Source organism: Tursiops truncatus, chromosome 16, assembly GCF_011762595.2.
Source record: "Tursiops truncatus isolate mTurTru1 chromosome 16, mTurTru1.mat.Y, whole genome shotgun sequence".
NCBI classification, from domain to species: domain Eukaryota; kingdom Metazoa; phylum Chordata; class Mammalia; order Artiodactyla; family Delphinidae; genus Tursiops; species Tursiops truncatus.
The window spans coordinates 78502289-78524955 of NC_047049.1; the positions used below are offsets into that span (position 1 = coordinate 78502289).

Below are 22667 nucleotides of genomic sequence, written 5' to 3' on the forward strand. Positions count from 1 at the left end.
CATTTCCGCTCCCTTTTTCTTTTTTAGCTTTCAAAAAACCAAAAAGAACATCAAGAGCTTGACAGGACATCGCTTTCTAGACATATGAATCACCTCGCATTTCGGGCTTGCTTTCAGCTCATTCTAGAATGACACATGGCATGTACCACATGAGTTCTCTGCCCTTTTCCTGGCAAACTTGTCTCAAAGCTCACTTCTGCCAAGAAATGCCCCCTTCCCAACACCCCAAAAGAATGACAAGGCAAGAAGCTGCCCTCTCTACTGTGGGCTCCACACCAGTTACATGACTTATCTGAATCTTCATGAGGAGAAAGACTCAGTCATGTGTGGTTGGAATGTTCTCCATCACCATCATTATCATCACCATCATCATCACCATCATCATTACTGTCACCAACACCATCATCACCTTCATCATCACCATCATCGCCATCATCATCACCATTACCACCATCACCATGAGCACCATCATCACCATCATCACCATCCTCAGATTCATCACCATCATCATCACCATCATCATCAGATTCATCACCATCACCATCATCATTACTATCACCATCACCATCATCACCTTCCTCATCACCATTACCAACATCACCATGACCACCATCACCATCACCATCATCACCATCCTCAGATTCATCACCATCATCATCATCACCACCATCATCATCACCATCACCATCATCACCATCCTCAGATTCATCACCATCACCATCACCATCATCTTATGATCTGCAAAGAGCAGGAGCCAGTGTTTGTGTGAGTCTGGGGATTCACATTTGGAGTCAACCAAAGATGGGTAGCCAACCTCTGGACCAAGCAAGGTTTGGGGCTTTATAGCCACTATCATATTTAATTCTGTTCAGTTCAAACACAAGATCTCTGCAGAAACTGGGAAAGCCTGGAAGGAGGGAAATGCCAATTGCAACACTCAGATGTAGGTATTAGGGTCTCCACTTTATGGATAAGGAGTGAGGCTTAGAGCTTTTAATGACTAAGCTACGGCAATATAGCCAAATGAAGGCAAAGCTGGGTTTCAAACGTGAGCTGACTGATGGCAAGCCTGCCTTCTTATCATCTGATCACAGTGCCCCAAGCAAGGGCTAGCAGCATTCTCCTCCCGTCATCTATCCTGCCCAGGCACCACCTCCACGTTCCTTCCTATGAGGAACAGTTTTGACCATTTCTTCCCTGCTAGCATTTCCGGAGAGGTCTGGGGTTGGAGCTAACAAAGGTCTCACGCCCTTTCTCTGAGCATCTGTGGCCTCTTTAGTATGGATCAGATCAGCATGGATGGTTTGGATTAGAGAGCTGTCAAAGTCCCTTTTTCATCTTTGGGATCTCTATGCAGATATCTTCTTCCCAAATGTAGTGAGATTTTAAAATTCCAATGCACCTATGAGCTGACTTGCTAGTCCTGATTCTCTGATTAGGAAGCACAGGGAAAGTAAAAAATGGCTCAGCGTGAGCTGGTGGGATGGGCGGGGTCTGTGCCTCCTAGTCACATCGGTGGCATCCCCTCTTCCTGTAGCCCATACGCATCTGCACATGCCCCTCTGCACCTTCCCGCACGCCACGCACAGGAGCCCTTTTCCATCGCCTGACCTGTGCAATGTTAACTGCCCCTCAGGACCCGCTGGCTGAAGGATCCCCCTCTGGGATCTGGGGATCCCCCGTCTCCACCTCTTACGCCACTGCAACACCGATCTTGCAAAGGTTCACAGGGACCATGGTGATTTGTGCCAAAACTGTTACTAAATCTCTTGTTAATAAGCGCAGCCTAGGGTAACTTGACCCTCAAAGAGCCAGAATCACCCTGATATGGCAATTATCTCAGTGGCTGGCATTCTTCAAGCCCACAAACAGATCGTTGGAACCGACCTTTGGCAAAATTTCAATGAAACTGCGTGGGGAAACCACATGGCTGCAGCTGAATTAGACCTGCTCCGACATTACAAGGGTGCATTAGCATAACCCTTAAAGTGCTGCACTGCAAAGACCCATCCTTGATATCTGTTCAAGGATGGACAGAGAGCTCAGGTAACTGGGGGCTGAATGGGGGCTGAAGCGCCTGAGGACAGAGGAGACTGGGAGTTAATATGACACCTCCGATTTACCTGAGTGAAAGCTGAAGAGTTACTCGTAGAATGTTCTGGACTCATCCTCGTGGGTGTCTGGCTGTCACTGAACTTCCCTGGGATGAGGCCAGCAGCTGTTGAACTGAGATGTGGAGGTGGGACGGGGGTGACATCCACGGGGAAACTACAAGTACCGTGATGACAGGACAGAGCAGCGGGGACCTGGCGTAAATGTGCGAGGTCAGCGTCACCACATAGGGCACAGGATTGATGCTCTGTGTTTCGCGTCTCCACTGACGCATCCTTGAATATTTCAAATGCTGTCTTAAGACAGGCAGAGACTAGCTAAGCCTTTGTCAGCCACCCTCATCTCATTTCTGCCTTGGCTGACACTGGGACCCATCATGATGCCTTATGACATCCTACTTAGATTCAGAGCACTGACTATGGGCCGTCCTGTGGCTGTACCACAGGTTCTGATGCACAGATGGCTATGTGTACGTGTGTTTGTGTGTGTGCATGTGTATGTATGTGTCTGTGTTTAGGGGGAAGGTGCTCTGCCTCAATAGCAAATCTGACCAAAATCTCCTGGTATGAAGATATTTTTTAAAATGTTTTATTTTATTTGAAGTATAGTTGATTTATAATGCCGTGTTAGTTTCAGGTATACAGCACAGTGATTCAGTTACACACACACACACACACACACACACACACACACACACACACACACACACGTATTTTCTCTTTCAGATTCTTTTCCCTTATAGGTTATTTTAAAATATTGAGTATAGTTCCCTGTGCTATACAGTAGGTCCTTGTTAGTTACCTATTTTTTATACAGTAGTTTGTATCTGTTAATTCCAACCTCCCAATTTATCCCTTTCTCCCCGTTCCCGTTGAAGATGTTTATGCATAATTACCATTATTTACCAGCAAACAGAAAACACGGGCCCAGTGAACAGCTGCAGTTCCCCGATATTTTGCCCATTTCTTTTAAACCAGTTACAAAAACAAACATCAACATCAACTGCAACAACATCAACTGCAACAACATCAACTGCAAGGGCTCCGGATGCAGCTTGTGCTCCTCGGGGGGCTGATTCTTGGAAATAAGACAGGAAACAAGAAGGCTACGAGGTAGGAGGAAGGGAAAAGGCAAAGAGATGGCTGAGCCCAGGAAACGCCTCTGTCCCTGGGCCTGAAGCTGGTGGCCACACAGGGCTCTTGGACCCCATGGAGGCCATGCTGGTGAGACCTCCTTGCCACTGGACTCCTGTATCCTGTGCTCTAAGTGGGGCTTAACCCTTGGGCTCTGGACATCTCAAGGGCAGGGTCCTGTAGCGCATGTTCAGAGTTGACAGTCATGAGTGTACATTACTGTAGCAACGAATAGAGAATGAATGAATGAGTGAGTAACGGGGGCTAACCCAGGCTTTTGGGTGTGGATGGGGTGAGGAGATGCTGGTATAACCACAAGCGCCTTCAGAAGGACAGACAGACAGGTCCCCAGCCTGACATCAATGCTTCTCTGCCCAGCACCTCCACTCCAGCCCTGCCCCATCTTTCTTCACAGCACTCGGCACCCTCTGACCTACTGTATTCTAGTTGTTTGCTGTTTGTCTCCCCACTAAAAGGTAAGCTCCATGAAGGCGGGAATTTTCATTTGCTTGGGTCACTGCTGTTCCCCTAGCACCTAAAACAGTGCCTGAGGGACTTCCCTGGTGGCACAGTGGTTAAGAATCCACCTGCCAATGCAGGGGACACGGGTTTGAGCCTTGGTCACATGCTGCAGAGCAACTAAGCCCCTGCGCCACAACTACTGAAGCCCACGTGCCTAGAGCCCGTGCTCCGCAACAAGAGAAGCCACTGCAATGAGAACCCCGTGCACCGCAACGAAGAGTAGCCCCCGTTCGCTGCAACTAGAGAAAGCCCACGTGCAGCAGCGAAGACCCAACACAGCCATAAATAAATAAATTTATTTATTTAAAAAATAATTAAAAAAGAAAACAATGCCTGACATACAGAAAACCCTTGGCAGATTCTGTGGAAGGAGTGAAGGGCTATCTCTGTCTTCTTAGAATGGAGGGTCCCTGTGGACTTGTTTACAGAGCGCCCTCACCCTCTGCAGAACAACTGTTGATGGCAGCAACGGGCCAGAGCACGTCCAGGGCTCAGGGAAGAAAAAGCAAGCAAGAGGTCCCATCAGCGCGCATCAGCTAGGAGGCCCGGCAGTGCCAGGAGGGCAGGGTGTGCTGGGGCATCGCTATTTACGGCGGCCTCGGCCACGCGTTCATACTCACATCGGGCCTGAAAAACATGTACTGGTGTTTCCCAGAAAGGAGATTTCCCTCGTCAATTTCCAGAATGCTTGAGTTGAGTGAGAAAATAACCACTGAAATGCTTGTCACCAACACAGGAGTTTGCTTTCAACTGAAGAAGTAGCTGACAATTCAAAGCAAGAGACCTGGCCTCGTAATACTTCAAGGTCTACACCCAAAACAAAGAAACAAACAGAACCCCAAAATACTGAGTCATTCTACCTCTGACGTGAAACGGGCACATGTTCTGTAACCAGTTATGTGATTAGCACTCTCCTGCTTTTGAAAGCAGCTCTGATTATATCAGTCCTGGATTCAACAACTTTCAGAAGCTCCCACTGCCTGGGGACTAAAGCCCCAGCCCCTTAAGCCAGCACCCACAGGGCCCCCCACCCCGGCCTCTGACCGTTTAGTCCCGCACTCCACTTGGCCCTGTCCTCGAATCCAAGCTGCAGCCCAGCCAGCCTGCCCCCACGGTTGCCTGCCATTACACCCCACTCTGTTTTTCATACGGGTCTCTCTCCCACTTGGATGTGAGCTCCTAAGGTCGGGAACAACATCTGTGTCACTCACACGTGCCCACATGCCCCCGCGGATGAAAAGTGCCACCTGCCATACCAGTAGACAAAGGATGTGGCAGCCACCGAGCCATCACATCACAGCCGCCCCGACGGCGCGCCCGGAGGGAACTCAGGACGGAAGCAGGACGCCCACCACCAAGCCCTCAGCCGCTGCAGCCACCCCCAACCCTATGCCCTGAGAGGACTCAGGATGGGGAAGCACAGGACGCTGGCCCCAGATAGCTGAGGTGCACATCCAAGGGATGATTTCTGTGAGCACAGACTCTCTCATCTGCCCATATAGAGAAAAGCGCTCTATTCCTTCACTTGAGATGTCTGCTTTGCTTTAATTAACAGTAACCCTTTGATGTTCCGACTACCTGGTCTTTGTTGCAAAAACTCCTGTATATCCTGGCTCCCCCCTTACCTCTTCGGAACAGTCCCTCAGAGCGATCTGGGAGGCTGTGTCCCGGGCTTAAGCCCTCAGAACGTCCACGGAATAAAACATAACTCTCAACTTTTAGGTTGTGCATTGTTTTCAGTCGACGCCCCGACACACAGACATCAAGCCCACGCCTGTTCTACGGGCCCGGCCCCCGTGTGCCCTCCGTTCCGTCCTTAACAGAGGGATGGTGGCACTGCTGAAGGTCCAGTCTGATGGCTTCTCTGGCCCCCACTCCCACCGCCTGCCCACATTCGCACCAGAAGCCAACCTTCTCTGCATATGCGTGTAGGAGTCAGGGGGTCTGCTGCCGCCTGCCCTTCCGCTCCTCTGCGGCTCTCCACCTGCTTTCCACCCCCCATCAGAGCTTCCCATGGGCCGTGCTCTCTCAGTCTCTGTGCCATTCCCACGCTACTCTGCCTGCCCGGGACTCAGCGCCTACAGGACCATCTGCTTGTCTTCCAAGAGACTGCTCCTCGGTCATTTCCTCTAAGAACGCTTTCCATCTGTCCCAGGAGCCACGCACCTGGGCCCCTCCCTTGGGCCCCCTGCACACACCCTCACCTTGCCTGGCTATCTGACTCCCTTACCGGGCTGCGGGCTCCTTGAAGACAAGGACCAGCTATGCTTCCGTCCCTGAGAAGAGGTGCGATAACCACTTCCAGAAGGAGTGAGCTCCAGATGGTGACCGCTCTGCTCTGCCCCTGAGACTCTGAAAGTTTCAGCGGCGAGACCCCTCATGGATCCCGCGTAAGTCTGTGCCGCTACGAACGCACAGCTGGCCCTCGGGGGACTGAAGACAAACGAGTGGCATCAAAACTGCCCTTCCTTGGCTCAGAACGTCTGCGGGCGTTTCTGAAACGGAATCAACTGGCTAGCTTCCAGAAGCCTGGAACTACAAAAGACCGAGGGAAACATCTGTCACCACTGTATCATTCGTTCACTTCTCTGGCAGCCGCAGGAGAGCAGAAGCTTCTAGTGTTTGCTCATGAAAAGAGGTCAGTACTGGGAGAAGTTCCTGGAAGGCCTTCTGACGAGCCGGCAAGTGCTCCGCATCTGCTCTGGCTGATTTCTGCTGGCCGTGGCAGCCCTGGGATCCGAGACGCTGTCCTCCTGTCCCAGGGTCAGAGGGGCTGGGAGGCTGTGTGTCATCACACCTGCCCTTGACAGTCTCCCCAGGGCCATGAACCTGACACGGCCTCCCCCGTGTGCCTCCCTCTGGCGCCTGGCTTTGCACAGACTCCTGGGAGCTGAACCCCCTCTCAAGTCACGCCTACAGTTTCTGCAGCGCCCACATGCATCTCTGTGGCCAGAGCCCTCCTTGGGTCCTGGACACTACTGCTTCCTCAGGGCATCCCTGAGACTGGCTGTCAGTGAGAAACAGGGAAGGTGAGGGAAGGGTGTTGATGGTCTGAGGAAAGAGAAGAGCTCACTTTACTCCCTGAGGTCTGGGGTGGTGTCACTGGGGAGACCACAGGCTTGAGGCTGAAAACCCAGGACAGCTGGGCTGGAGAGGTTTTCACATGCACACTCTCATTCCTGACAATAGTGCCCCATCATCACCCCGATCATTCCAGAATGCCCTGTGCAGCCAGCAGACCTGCAAGCTGATTTCTGCAAGGTGTAACACCTGCATGACCCTGCAGGGGTTGGCCACTCCCTGTAAGACCCACCCCTGCAGTGTAAACAGGCCACCACGAGGCGGCCGATGAACTGACCAGCGGCTGCCTCGCACCCCGTGGAGAATATCACAATAGGGTTTCTGGCATTTTTATGGCATTTCACAGTGCACGTACGGGGTCTCATATGATCACACGACAACCTTTTGTGCTGGGCAGTGCGTGTGTCATCACCCTCCGTTTACAAATGAGCATCTGAGGCTCCCGGAGCTTAAAAGACTTGCCCATGGAGCCTCCCCTCCCTTGCAAGTGGCAGCGGAGTAGGACTCAAAACAGCCCTGGGGCCTGAAGCCAGTCACTCGTGGTACGGTGAGTCCTGCTTCCTACTTGCTTGGGCAGATCAGCAACCTTTTAAACACCGTGCAGCAGAGACTCAACAACTCCAGGGCCTTTACAGTCCAAGCCCAGCCCGTGGGTCAGCCGCATTAGCATCTCCTGGAATCTCCTTAGGAAAGCAGAGCCTCGGGTCCACACAGACCTACGGAATCATCGTCGGCTCTTCAACAAGATCTCGGAGACGCCTAGGGTTTGAGGAGCCCTGTGTGAGGCACCACCTGCTTTCCTCCCTGTGCTTTGGGTGACTCTTCTAGCTTCACGTTGGTGAAGTAGCCTCGGCGGGGAGGGCTCAGAGAAAAACTTCTACCTGATTGCTTCTTGAAAACCACAAGAAAAGCTGGCTTATTGGGCCAGCTTCCCTCTCTGAAAACAGTCTCTACCTTTTCCCTTTTCTCCCCAGCTCCCTGCTGCAACACTTTCACCCAAAGACACATCTCCTCAGTTGACTCTCCATCTTCTCCATTCACTCTGATACAAGCACAAACATGGAAGATGTGATTTCAGTTTGCCTTGACTTCTGGGATTCCTAAAGTCTGTTTAAAGAACTCCCAATTCGGTAGGGGATGAAAAGGTACAAATTACTGATACCAAGCAGGACCCTGTGGGGCTCCTGGGCACAAAAGCCTTTCTGTGTCCCCCATTTGTTGATTACAGGAAATAGGCTTCATTCAGCCTCCAAGACCTTCCCTGAGTTCCAAGGGGCAGGTTCAGACCGTTGCAAATTAGGGAAGGGAGGGGATACACAGACAAGAGAGAAACAGTCAAGAAACAATAGGCAGCCTTGGGGCAGGGTCCGGGTTCTCCCTCAAGGGATACACAGAACAGTATCTTTGAGCTGTTTTGCAGACACTGAAACCCTCACCGGGTGGAAGAAGCTAACTGTTTGCTGCCCACAAGCACTAGACCCCAGACTGGTGGGAACCAGAAGGTTGATGATGCAGACTCCCGCTTACCTCGCCACCAACCAATCAGAAGAAGGTCCACGAGCTGATCACACCCTCTTTGAACCACTGCTATAAAACTCCTCACTACTCCCTCCAGGTCGGGACACACAGTATTGAGGGCATTAGCCCGCTGTGTCCCCCTTTGCCTGGCAAAGCAATAAAGCTCTTCTTTTCTACTTCACCCAAAATTCTGTCTCTGAGATTCAGTTCGGTGTTGGGGTACAGACGTCTGATTCGGCTTCACTACTAGGTATAAAACAAGCTACAAGGATATATGGTACGATACAGGGAAAATAGCCAATATTTTACAATAACTATAAATGGAGCATAACCTTTAAAAGTGGTGGATCACTATATTGCACACCTGCAACTTACATAATACTGTACATCGACTATACTTCAATTTAAAAAAAAAACCCAGCCCCCAAAAAAAAGAACTCCCAGTTTGAGCTGTGACACAGTGACACATTTTTCTCTCCTTTTTTTGAGAAAGAATGCCCCTTCACTCCTCCAGTGGTGTGCGTGCATGGCTTAACCGACATACCCAAAAATTGGTTGCTAAATTAGCAGCTCTGTTTAGCCACAGGGAGAACACAGTTTACAATCGAAGATTTTTTTAAGTGGTGAGCTAAGCTTTATTACAGAAATTGGGCAAGGTTTGAACTGGCTTCTCTAATCAAGTGATGCTTTTGCCCCCTGCCCCCCACTGTTCTCCAGTTGACACACCAGTCACCATCCTCCTCTCATGATTCTTCCCAGATACTTTTTACAGGAAGACAATAAGCTTCCTTATCAAGGAAATCAAGGCAGTCAAGGTGTGATGTCTTTCTATGTTTAATCTGCTTCAATGACCTTTCATTTTTTCCTCCCTTGACCTTCTACCCAACTTCGTTGCTAAAAGAGCTTCCTTCCTTCCGCGTTGTTTTCAGCACAATTGGTTAATGGTGCCAGGCCTGCCCTAAGTGGCCAGCAATGCTAGTCTGGTCCCAAGGTAAGTGTCACATTGAGGATACATCTTTAGGGGAGTAGAAGGTCCTGCTCCTCAGGGGAGGCCCTCTTTGAGCTGCCATGTTTGAAGGGAGCAGCGAAAGACCATTTCATCTTCCCTCCAGTAATTCTCCATCAAGAAAGGGCACATGAGCTCACTTTATGAGAGGCAGCAGCAAAATATTCTACTCTTTCAAGAAAGGCAGACTCCTAATTACAAACTGAATACACTCAGGGCTCCTCTACTGTTAGATACATCATTTACTGAATACTTGCTTTTCTCTGGGACTAAAAGCAGGCCGTTATTTCTCCCTTGCCTTTGGGACAATCTGGGGCCCTGTCAACGTTCCTAAACCGATTTGTTTCAGCCTGCTTTCCGCTGCTGCTCAGAAGAGGTACAGCAAGTGTCTCTTGAGCAATTTCTGGCTGGTCCATGAAGCCACTGGTTTAAGTCAACGCTGGCAATGCCCCAGGCCAGGGCAACGGTTCCAGGCTCCAGGCTGCCACGTGCTTTGCTTTGAGAATCCCCTCTGAGTCCCTTCCAGCACGGGGACCTGTGACGCCGGTCTTGTGACTCAATCTGAGCTCCAGCAGTGCCTCTTCTTCTAGCATGAGCGCTCTGACTTACAACTTTTAAAGGAGCCGGTCCAAATTCCCTCTGAACACTACAGCTCCAAGTCTAACTTTACAGCGACAAAACAGTAGAATCTCAGAAAAAATTCTGATCGGAGTGTAACCTCCATTCCCAAACCTCCTTGCTCCTTGGACCCAATGACGTTTTTAGCTAGCTTGCAACTTCTAAGGGTAACTTTTCAGAATGCGGCTGAAGTCTGAAGCAGATGGTAAATGGGATGTGGTGATTGTATGCGGGGGGTGCTTGGTGGGGTGGCGGTGAAGTGGGGAAGAAGGCGGTACTGAAAGAGTAATACAGCCCTCAGCTTTCAAATTTGTTCCCACCTCTGGGGCTGACGAAAGATACATTCCCAGGGCCTATCTGGCACCTTGGCCAGCATGCTTCCCCTGGGGTTTTTTTTTCTGAGTAGATCTGATTTGGGCCAACAGTGGGTCCTTGACGTAGCCACAGAAGACCTCAGCTTTGGGTGACCATGAGATCCAGGGACTGGCACAGATGGGACCCCGAGGCCAACACTGACCATCCGACCCCCAAGGAGGCTGGGGGAGCCCTGCTGTACGTTGTGGCAGAGGGCTGGTGTCAGGGTTTCTGTCCTCTTTTAAAGGGAGGTCATATCAATGAGGAAATACCGTGAGATCATATCAACGAGAAAATACAGTCAACAGAGCTCAAAGAGTACCTTGACTTTGACGACCCCATGGGTCTGCCAGATGTTCAGACCCATGCAACCACATAACCAAAGGAGGAAAAGGCTTGGGTTGGAGAGGAGAGGAGAAATCTTCACCACGAACATCGCATATCAACGAGAAAATACAGTCAACAGAGCTCAAAGAGTACCTTGACTTTGACGACCCCATGGGTCTGCCAGACGTTCAGACCCATGCAACCACATAACCAAAGGAGGAAAAGGCTTGGGTTGGAGAGGAGAGGAGAAATCTTCACCACGAACATCGCCACGTGGGAAGGTAAGTTACAGGAAGCAGCCGGGTCCCCTGGCTCCATGGACCTGTCCCCAGCCCAGTCTGAGGAGGGATAAAAGAGCTACAGGGTTTTCCCATTTCTACCCTTTCTGGGCACCTACCACAGCACACCTCCGGAAGATGCTGCCTTCTCCTGTCTACTATAAAGCAGTTCCTAGCGTTGAGGGGCTCGAGGCAGAGGAGAGGTGTTACCACTCTGAGGGGAGAGGATGCCGAGCCTGCAACCTCACTAAGACAGCAGGTGACATGGTGACTTCTCACCACGGTGCCCACTGGCCCCTCCCAGTGACTGCCACTAGGGCAGCCCGGTAGCATCAGCGATCGGGAGAGCAGCCCAGCGCCGGGCCGGCCTCCTGGCATCCCGGAGCCACCTACCTGTATCTCTGCTTCACCGACTGTTTCTCTGCCGACTTGCAGACATGGCCTGCGTAGTACAACGGGAAGAATAAAAAGTTCCAGTTGGTGGCAAACCACGTCAGGGTGAAGGGAGCATCGAACTTCCTGAAGGTCAGCTTGGCGAGCTGGGTGGCACCGGCCCAGGAGGAACACACGCACAGCACCACTGCCACGCCCCAGAAGATCTTCTTGAGCTGCGCCTGGGAACATCTCCAGCAGCGAGGGCTCGGTCTCCCGCCCGTGTCGGTCCCCACCGGCGCCTGGGCCTCTGCCGGGCCCAGGGGGTCCCGGGGGCGCTCCTCCCCTGGGGGAAGAGAGGGGCACGGTTAACCGGGGCCTCCACACGTCCACCGTGGCCAGGAGCAAGAGAGCAACCAACTGTCATTGTCATGGCCAGCCACCCGGGGGAGGGAAGTGGAGATGGGGATAGGGGCGTGGACGCAGCTTCCTGAAACAAAACTTAAAGACATTTTCAGTGGTTTCCTTCTCCTCTAGAATCTTGACCCTCAAAAGATGGTGCATGGGCTGGCAGCATCAGGACCATCCCCAGCCTGTTGGCAATGGAGAATCTCAGGAACCCTGGCGTCAGAATCTTTACTTCGAGAGGTGCTCTCTGGGCCCATCTGGAGAAGTGGAAGCATTTCTCCAGAACCCACGGAGTGGCTCAAATAGTTCACCAAGTGTCAGCTCACACGGAGTGATGTGCTACCTGGCCTGGGCAGTGCTAGGGGCTGCAGGTTCCCCCCCTGAGGAGGTCATAGGTCTTGACCTCTAAAAGCTCCCAGGACATTGAGAGAAGCTCCTCCCCACCTGTTACTTAAGGGCAGGGATGCCAAGAGTCTCATCTTCTTTTGCACGGAGAGCCAAAAAAGATCTGTCTCTCTTATTTCTCTATTTGCTCTTACTGACTTCCAGCTGATGGCCGTCAGTCCCACTTTGAAGTGTTACTTGAAAACCACAGCCTCTGGCAGCTGGTGCTGTGCAAGGCCTCAGACGCTCCATCTGAGAATTGTGTGACTCCTGGAAACCAGGCTACAGGCCAGAGCACGGCTGTGCAGCAGCACTGTTCCCACAGACCATGAGAAGGGTGGAAAAGGCGTTATTTTCCACTGTTTGGTTTTCATTCATGATTGTGTGCAGGTCAGTCCTCTGGAAATTTAAACAGAGCTGTAACTTGTATCAGATGTGACCGTGGATGGATGTGAATTTCCAGGCGACAGCCTACTTGCCTTTTATATGTTCAGCCAGGCACTTAGCTGAATGAGGGCACACAGTATAGGGGTACAGGAGATGGGTACAAAACATAATGGCATCAAATGTACCCTATGGACTTTGTTTAAACTTAGCAGTAACTTAAATAGCTCTAATACCATGAAACCAAGTTTTGTACATCATACTGTCTGAAATATAATAATCCTACGAGGAAAAAATCCTGATTCAAGGTAGCCTATTATATAGGGATTAGCTAATCCTATCATTAATTGACAGGTCTGGTTTTATCTCTTTTCTTTTTTTGGCCTCACCTCGTGGCTTGTGGGATCTTAGTTCCCCGACCAGGGATCGAACCCGGCCTTTGGCAGTGAAAGCGCTGAGTCCCAACCACTAGACCACCAGGGAATTCCCTGGTTGTATCTCTTTTAGCCAAAGGTCATCCTAAGCCTTCGTGGCTGGCCAAGGAGAGATAATGTCTTTACTGACCCAAAATCCTTGACCCCATCTGTACTGTGCTTCTTTACCTGCTTTATTAATATTTAATCTCCCTCTTCCTCTTTCTTTCCATGTGTGTATTTACCTGAGTCAGAAAGCCCTTGGAAAACCAAGTGGCTGACCACCTCTGAACTTCCAACAAGTTGTCTGTTTCTGGCATGGGCTGCAGGGCAGGGAGAAGCAGAGGGGGCAAAAGCAAGGCAGATTCCTCCCCTTTTGTTTGATGCCCTCCCACCAGGACGTCTTGATTTTGTTCACAAGGAATCCCTACAACTTATGGCAAATTCATTTTCAGACAAAAGCATGCACGTTTCAATTTATACACTGGTTCTCTGACGTTTGGGGTGAGCCTCTGCAACCCTTCACTACTGGGATAATTTTCAAGCAGTGTTGTGGGCTGGCAGATTCCTCGACTGCCAGCATCAACTATCAGAAAGTCCTACTGAAAAGATAATTACGGAGATGAAAAAAAAGTCCACCTAGAAAGGCAATGCAGTTTCACGGTACTAACTGGCCATTTAAGAAGGGAGTCTGGAGGAGGTTGAAAACAATTCAGGCTCACAGCATGTTTTTTCATCTAGTTTTGCATTATGGCAGATTAAGTTTTAAGTTTTAAAACTTAAAGGATGAAGCGGAGACTGATGCTATGTTGCTGTTACAATGAAAGAGGAAAATCACCAAATCATGTAAGATTGTACTGTTCAAATGCTTTTACAGATTTGGATAAAAGAAGTTATTCTCTAACTTTGTAAGCTCTCTGGCTTATTTGACCAGGGGAATACTGATAATACACAAATAAAATAAAGACGTTTTGCGCGCTATTATTTAAAAATAAGATAGAACGATGTTTCCCAAAGTGTAACGCAGTTAACAGGTATTATAAGAAAAAAAGGATCCCACAATCAGAAAAGCTTGGGAAACGCCAGGTAAGTCAGACAGGTTCCTTTGCTGTAGGAGTATTCAGGGCTAATGGATGTGGTGGATTTCCAAAAGGCAGCTGGAGAATGTGTGCTTCCCATATTATCTAAATGTAACACCTGTGATAGGACTGGGGTCCCTTGGAACACACTTTGGGAAACACTGGACTAGACCCATAAAGAATCAGAGGTATCCAAACCTAATTCATTGCAAACTTTCCGTTTCCCCACACCGAGTCTCCTATAGTAATAATCACTTACCAATTTCAATACCCGCTCATGCCTAAGAATTCTTTTAAACTAGACCTACTTCATGTAAACTAAAAATATTCTTTACAGAATCTTTAGAAAAGTACTGCATGGAATAAATAAAAAGCAATGCACTGTATACTAATTTTAGTACCCAGAGATATCGCTGGACATTTTGCTGCACTTTTCCCAGTCCTTTTGTATCTTTGCACGAAACACACACGCGCGCACACACACACACACAGCAAAACTGGGAGCATGCTGTATTTTCGGCCAGCAGTCATTCACCCTGATGCATAAGAGCATGGACTTTATAAATCTCACAGGGCTCTGTATAGTACGACGCATCCTAGGAGCGTTTCAATCCGCTAGGAAGTTGCCATGAAGTCTCCATCTGCCGTGTGCCAAGAACTCAGGGTGGTCAATAAATAAATATAAAACACGATTACGTCCCGCTCTTCAGGAACTTACAGTCTATCTGGGAGTGACAAAATGGATCTATGAAAGAATTACAGAACAACTACAAATGGAGTGATCTGACTGTAACACAAATTCTGAAGACAGCGCAACCAGTGTGGGCTGTGATCACAGCAAGAAGGGCCGGAGAAAGCGGAAGCTTGGCCTGGGCCTTGCAGTATAGAAAGGCTGAGGAACAAGAGAAGCAAAGTTCAGGGTCAGGAACACGCCTGGTCTGCCCCAGGAGCGGTGAGGAAGGTGGTGAGATCTGAAATCCACCGTTTCCTTGGCCCACTGTGATGCTCAATCTTGCTTTGGTCAGACACGCAGTAGGAGAAGTTGCCAGGCTGGTGGAAGGGACTTCAGCAAGTTCAGATTTTGGAATTTACATTCTCTAGGAAGTAAATATACATTGTACATGCCCCAGTGTCCATAACAAACAGATAAAATTAGTTGAAGCATAGGTATAGAATGACATAATGAATTTGGTTAGCAGACGCGTTTATTCTCCGCGATTTGAAACGCAACAAATGCATCCCACCCTACCATTCTCAAGGTCATTTTCAACAAGCTGTCCAACTGATGCTCAGATTTCAGAGAGAAGGAATTACCCCGGGGAGGGGGGGGGGCGGAATATCCACTCTCAAAAGCCTCGCATATCTTCCCGTGCAAGAAACTTTGGTTTACTTTCTCTCCCCTCCTAAATTAACAAGTCGAGGGATTCCTCTGTGCCTGGTATCTCTCTTGTATCACCCCTGAAAGAGGCAGTACAGAGTGCCTCGAAGAATTCAGTACTGAGTGAGCCTCACGCTGTGTCCTGTCCCAGCTCCTCTGACTCTTATCACACAACCGGAAATACTGTTTATGTCACCCTCACTCACTAACATCCCCTCCCCACTAACAACCCCTCTATTTATGATCTTGAACTTTCCATCTTAACCTTGCACTTGAGCCAAGAGTTCTGGGCTCAGCGCAAAGTAGATTATATTCTCTGGCCCAGTGGTTGTGCTGACAGAAGCGGTCACTGCTGCCTCTGAAGGCTTAGTTTACGCCACTTAATTCACTCGGAAGCGCTGGGGGACAGGCGGGCTCTCCCCAGTTCTATTGCCAGAGCTGCCTCCACTGAGCATTTTGGAGAAAGGGGTGTGTGTGTGTGTGTAAGGGGAGTGTTCTCCAGTATACAATGTGTACTCCACAGCGTGCCAAGATATAACCGTACCTGTGCGTGAACTTCCATCCTGAGCTCTGCTCTGAGTCAGGCAATTTACTGAAACCATGTATTAGTCCTACCTGCAGAATCACACCTGATACTTCTCTCCTACCAGGAATCTATAAAACACATGCACTCTTCGGTCAAGCAGTACCTAGAGGCAATGTCTGCTCAGCGGAAGGAAACTCTAGGTCCTAATGGGCGAGCTGGAGATCTGGTTTAGCCGCTCACTCATTCTGGGACCCAGGCAAGCCCTCTGTCTCTCTCACGAGCTGTCCATTGCTTTCTGCTGAGCAAATGATGACCTGGGGGCTTTTTAAGTTTATACAGTGAAAGCCATTTCTCCAATGAGAAAGCTAGAACAATTGGAAAAATCACTCACTCTCAACTTCGAGTTCCCATAAAATGGCTCTTGCAAACCTCCAACAGAACACAAATGTTTCTTTTTCGAGGTCCCCTGAGAATAGGGAGACCCTTGGTGACGCTCTCTGAAGAAGTGTCCAGGAAGTTTTGCACTTAGAAAGTGCAAGAGTCATGTCTTAGGGATGAGGGACCCAGTGCTGGGCTCAAAGACCACCCACTGGCTGGCCTGGTCCCAGCCTCCTGAAAGCAGAGAGATAGCATTGTGTAGAGACCAGGAGAAGACACCTCCCAATGACACCTCCATCAGTAAGATCTACACAGTTAATTTTTCACAGCTTTTTTTTTTTTTTTGCCGTACGCGGGCCTCTCACTGTTGTGGCCTCTCCCGTTGCGGAGCACAGGCTCCGGACGCGCAGGCTCAGCGGCCATGGCTCACGGGTCCAGCCGCTCCGCAGCATGTGGGATCCTCCCAGACCGGGGCACAAACCCATGTCCCCTGCATCGGCAGGCGGACTCTCAGCCACTGCGCCACCAGGGAAGCCCCTCAAAGCTTTTTTGAGGCTTAATTTTCATAACCATAAACTTCACTTGTTTCAGGATTGCAATTCATGACCCTTAGTAAATCTACAGAATCATGAAACTATATCACCGCCATCCAGTCTTAGAACATTTCCATCACCACAAACTGGGTCCTCACGCACATCTGTAGTTGCTCCCCATTCCCCCCGCCTCAACCCCAGTCAACCACAAATCTGCTTTCCATGTGTACAGATTTCCCTCCTTTGTATATTTCATATGACTTTGTAAACTTTCACATGTGACTTCTTTCACTCAGCATAATGTATTTGGGGTTCCTCCACGGCATACACAGCATGCGTCAGGAGTTCATTCTTTCTACGTCTGGGCAGTAGTCTATAAGGATATTCCATATTTTGTTTTTGTTTTTAACTTATTTATTTTTGGCTGCATTGGGTCTTCATTGCTGCACACGGGCTTTCTCTAGTTGCGGCGAGTGGGGGCTACTCTTCGTTGCGGTGCGAGGGGTTCTCATCACAGTGGGCAGAGCACAGGCTCTAGGGGTGCGGGCTTCAGTAGTTGTGGCACGAGGGCTCAGTAGTTGTGGCTCGTGGGCTCTAGAGAGCAGGCTCCATAGTTGTGGCGCACGGGCTTAGTTGCTCCGCGGCATGTGGGATCTTCCCTGACCAGGGCTCGAACCTGTGTCCCCTGCATTGGCAGGCGGATTCTTAACCACTGCGCCACCAGAGAAGTCCCATATTTTGTTTATCCAGTCATCAGTTGATGGACAGGGGTATAGTTTCCAGTTTTTTGGCTACTGTGAATAAGGCTGCTATGAACACTCATATATAAGTCTTTGTGTGGATATGTTTTCGTCTCTCTTGGGTGGACTAGTTAAATTTTTAGGCCACTCAGCCCACCAACATTTATTGACACCTACTGTGGGGCATAAGGCAGACACCCCCTTCCCTAGGAGAGCCTGCTCAGCCTGAGTGGAGGGGCTTACAATGTCCACGTCATAGATGGTTCTGTGTCTCCAAATCCAACCCAAACAAACACAGTTGACGGCTGCTCTGGGAATACAGCCACCACCCTTTTATTTTTCTGGATTGCCCAGGGGAAGAGGGCTTGATGAACAATTTTCCCATTTGTTGATCACTGATGCATATACCCGTTCAGGGCCCAGCCACCCAACTAAATAGCTTTTATAAAATCAGGAGCTTGGAAGAAAGCTTTTGTTTATGGCCATTTGCAAGTGTAATTCATCTCCCAAAAATGCAGTTCGGGTTCTGTTTGTCTCATCTACTCATTAAATACTTGCTCAGTGAATTTACGGGTGATTGTTTTTTCTCAGGCAGTGGTTTGGAGGAAAGGGAAGAAAAGGCCCTCTCGTGTATCAGGCCACCATGGGCCCTGGGTGTCCCCAGAGCAATCCTGATTTTACATATCCCGACCAATGATGTCCACCTGTAGCTGCCAGACCATCTGTGTGGATTCTTGGACTTTGGGTCAGAAAATGTTCCCACTATTCATACATGCTGAGACCTCAGCCGTGCTCCTAACTGGCACTTGTCCCTGGGAAAAGATAGAATCCACAGATAATTAAACTTGACTCTGAGTAAGGGAGAAGAAGGAGGGCACAGGGAAGTAAAAGACAAGTGACAGTTATTTTTAAATTTTTTTAGGCCGTGCCGTGTGGCGTGCAGGATATTAGTTCCCCAACCAGGGAACTGAACCTGGGCCCACAGCGGTGAAAGCGCCAAGTACTCACCACTGGATGGCCAGGGAATCCCCCAAGTGCCAGTTAAACACACAGCATATATGCCGTGTTCTCTGCCAGGAGATGATATACCTTTTTTAAAAAACCTGTCTTAATGTTGGAGTGTGACTCTCCTTGCTTTGCGGATGGGACAGCTGAGGGTCTGACAGTTACTCTCCCAAGGTCACAGACTAGTGAGGGGCTGAATGCGGTTCCAAGCATCTGTCTGACTCCAAAGCAACCAGAGGAATGCAGAGCATCCTCAGTCTTCCCTTTGGAAGTTGATCAGGGCCATGGTGCTGAACACCCCAGTCAGAACTGCCGATCACTAAAGAGGGACTTCAAGATTCCAAGAGGACAGACTCTGTTTTTAAATTTGGAACATCCTGAGTACGTATGGAACTCTGGGCTGGGACTCAGCAGCACGGAATGAGGGCTGTTATGAGATGAGTGTCTGCGTCCTCCCTCAGTTTATATGCTAAGACTATAACCTCCGGTATGGCTGTATTTACAGATGGAGCCTCTAAGGATATAATGAAGGTTAAATGAGGTCATAAGGGTGGGGCCCTGATCTGATAGGGTTGGTGGACTTATATTCTCCTGTCTTCTCTTTGTGCACATAGAGGGGAAGCACGTGAGGGCACAGCAAGGAGGTGGCCATCTACAAACCAGGAAGAGAGTCCCCACCAGAAACCAAGTTTGCCCACACCTTGATCTTGGACCTCCAGCCTGCAGAACTGTGAGAAAATAAATGTCTGTTAAGTCATCCAAGCTGCGGTACTTTGTCATGGCAACCTGAGCAGACTGACCTGAGGGTATTACAGAAGGGACTGTGCTGTGTCTGTGAAGGTGTGAGGCACAGACCGAGAGCTGTCACTGTGCTGGACAGGGTGAGGTGATGAGCTGTGGATGACTATTTACTGTGACAACCTCTTAGGAGAAGAAATAATTACCATATCATAGCCAAGAGAAGACTAGAGCGACATGCAATGTGCGATCCTAGATCGGATCCTAGAACAGAAAAAGGACATATGGTTAAAAACCAAAGAAACCCAAATAAAGTACGAACTTTAGTTACTAAGAATGCGCCAATATTGGTTCATTAATTGTGACAAATGTACCATACTGAGAGAAGATGTTAATAGTAGAGGAAACTGGGTGTGAAGTAGTTAACAACTCTTTGCAGTGTCTCTGCAACTTTTCTGTAAGTCTAAACTATTCTAAAATAAAAGATATATTAAAGAAAAGAAAGAAAGAACTGCCGCAGATGACTAGATTAGAAATATCAGGTACCACCTTATATTTGTCTGCCTTCTCTGAATTGCTTAAGCCTTTGTTGTCATTCCTGGAGATCAGTGTGTAGAGACAGAAGAAAACCTGGCAGCTGCAAAGTTGTTTTTAAAAACCCAAATTCTTTCCCTGGTGTGGATACAGAATTGGGAGGTGAATGAAGGCTGCTTTTTGCGGGGTGGAGTGGGATGATGGGAGGTTTGTCCGAGATCCCCCGGAAGTTCCACCCGGCTGCAGAGCTAGTCTGAATCAGGCCTAGATCTGGTCCACTCTCCTGCCATCACCACCACTCTAGTGAACAGACACTTGTACCGGCCTTTCTGCCCCACTCCTCACATCCTTAGAGGTCCCCGAATAACTCCCAATGTCCAAATCACAGTGCCTCTTGCAGTGGATTTAAGACAATTCTGGAATGTTCACAGCCCAAGGCGCACGTGAGAACGTGACTGGATACGGGTAAGCTTGAAATAATGCCCTTTGCGCCTCGAGGGCGGGAAGAGGCCACTTGGGAGGGGAGCAAGGGCCTGTTTGGACCCGTGGTCTGAAGACACCTGGGCTGGAGGGGATCAGTTTTAATCCCCGTGCCTGCCAGTCGTGGCCTGTTCAGCCTCCAGAAGTCTCACCATTTCCACCGCCCGCCCGGGCACATGACACCTCTGCACACAGCAGACGCTCACCAGGGACCGATCAGCAGATATTCCAGCGCTGCTGGTGACCCGCACACAAACACCGACACAAGCACACACCCCTCTTCTCTGCCATTTCTATCTATCAGAGGATACGCCCTCACATCCATGTGGTGGGAATCTGGCTGCCACGTCTCACGGGGAGAGCGGGGCTCAGGAGGGCAGACTGCGTGCAGCACGGCCCCCCAGGAAGCAAGGGGTGCGTGGAGCCTTCCCCCCGGAGGGGAGCAGGGGAACAAGGGTGATATTTTAACTGGTGGCCTGGGGGGTTACACAACTCATCTTGATGCACGAAGCATTGTCTTCTAATACATCCTGTTCTCAGTGGAGTCGTGTAACGTACATCTGTAAGGCAGGACTGAGCTTGCGTGAGGTATGACAGGTGTCGTCCTCGGCTTCACTCCTCCCCGAGGGCAGGCCCTCTGCATGGGCTGAGGGTGATGGGCTGAGCTCATCCCGGGCAGAGGGGCTTTGCTGTGGAAACGCCTGGGCCAGCCTCAGGCAAAGCTGAGAAGCAGCATGCTCCTCTCTGGGATCTTTCTAGACGGCTTTTTGTACCCCCGTCATCGGGGGGCCGCTGTCTGGAGTCCCGTGCTTTCCTGCTGCTGAAGAGTCACAGAATCTAAGTGCTCACCTAGCTGGGCTTTCCTCTTCCTGCTCCAGCGGCAAATCCCACCCCTGAAACACACACACACATGCACACGCATATGCACACATGCACACGCACACATAAGCACACATATACACACATACAAGCACATAGGCACATATATACACACATGCACACACGTGCACACACAACCTACACACATGCACATGCACACGCATATGCACACATGCACAAGCACACATACACACACAAGCACATAGGCACATATATACACACGTGCACACACACCTACACGCATATGCACACATGCGCACGCACACACATACACACAAGCACATATATACACACACAAGCATATATACACACATGCACACACACAAGCACATAGGCACATATATACACACATGCACACACACATGCACACACACCTACACACACGCACAAGCACACACATGCACACACACAAGCATATGTACACACACAAGCACGGGCACATATATACACGCATGCACACACACATGCACACACACCTACACACATGCACAAGCACACACATGCACACACAAGCATATGTACACACACAAGCACACAGGCACATATATACACGCATGCACACACATAGACACATGCACATACATAAGCACAAACACACACCTACTCACATGCACAAGCACACACATGCACACACATGCACATACACGTGTGCACACACACGCCAAATTTCTGACTTGTCTTGGGTCTAATTCCCTCAGAACTCTGCTCTCTGGTTAGAGCTAGTAAAGGGTTTAATCAAATAAACCAAGCTCTGGTAATGAGTAAGCTACTTACTAGACTCATAGACTGTTCCTGCTGAAAGAGCCAATGGAAGATCTACTCTAATCCCCTTTCTTTTCAGAAAAGAGAAGCCTGGGCTCCAGGAGGTGAGGAGACACGTCCCATACATGAATCAGCTAGTGGCGGAGCAGGACACAAAAAGTGTCCTGCCCCCAGGCGGGGCTCTTCCCCTGCACGCTCCCCCCAAGTGACACGGTGTCTTCACCAGTGAGAACGGGTCACTCGCCTAAAAGGCTTTTAAGAACTACATCTCTTCTTGCCTCTCCCATACAGCGCCTGCGAACACTGTCCCACCTCTGCGAGCCTTCCATCCATCACTTCTGGGAGACAGCGCCACTTCACACATGACAAAGAAGATCCAAGTCAGCAGCGCAGGTCCTCGGCTTCCCTCCCCCGCAGCCCACATTTCTCTGTGTCTTTGCCCTCATCTCTTCCCTTCTCCTTTGCTGGGCTAACCACCCCTTCTCTGGTCCATTCTGCTCTCCCAGGGCCCCCCTCCCCTCCCCCGCCTCTGGCTGCGTCAATCACATTCTCCTGGGGCCACCACAGACCTGTCCCGGCACCAGCCTCCTTCCTCTGGTTTCCAGAACTGCCTGCTCTCCCCAAGTCCCTCCCCTGCCCCCTAAAGAGAGCATAACTCCCCCCACCTCTCTCCCTGCTGGACACCTTTACCTGCTTTTCTTCTCCTTCCCCAAACACTCACCCCT

At 49.8% G+C, this 22667-nt stretch overlaps 1 protein-coding gene across 1 annotated transcript in view; it reads right to left on the bottom strand.

Annotated features, from left to right (window-relative positions):
- Nucleotides 1-22667, bottom strand: part of SLC35F3 (solute carrier family 35 member F3) — a 99812-nt gene that overhangs the window by 72059 nt on the left and 5086 nt on the right. Inside the window, exon 2 of the mRNA XM_033842056.2 lies at nucleotides 11343-11667. Coding sequence (XP_033697947.1) covers nucleotides 11343-11667 — 325 coding nt within the window. The remainder of the gene's footprint in view (nucleotides 1-11342; nucleotides 11668-22667) is intronic.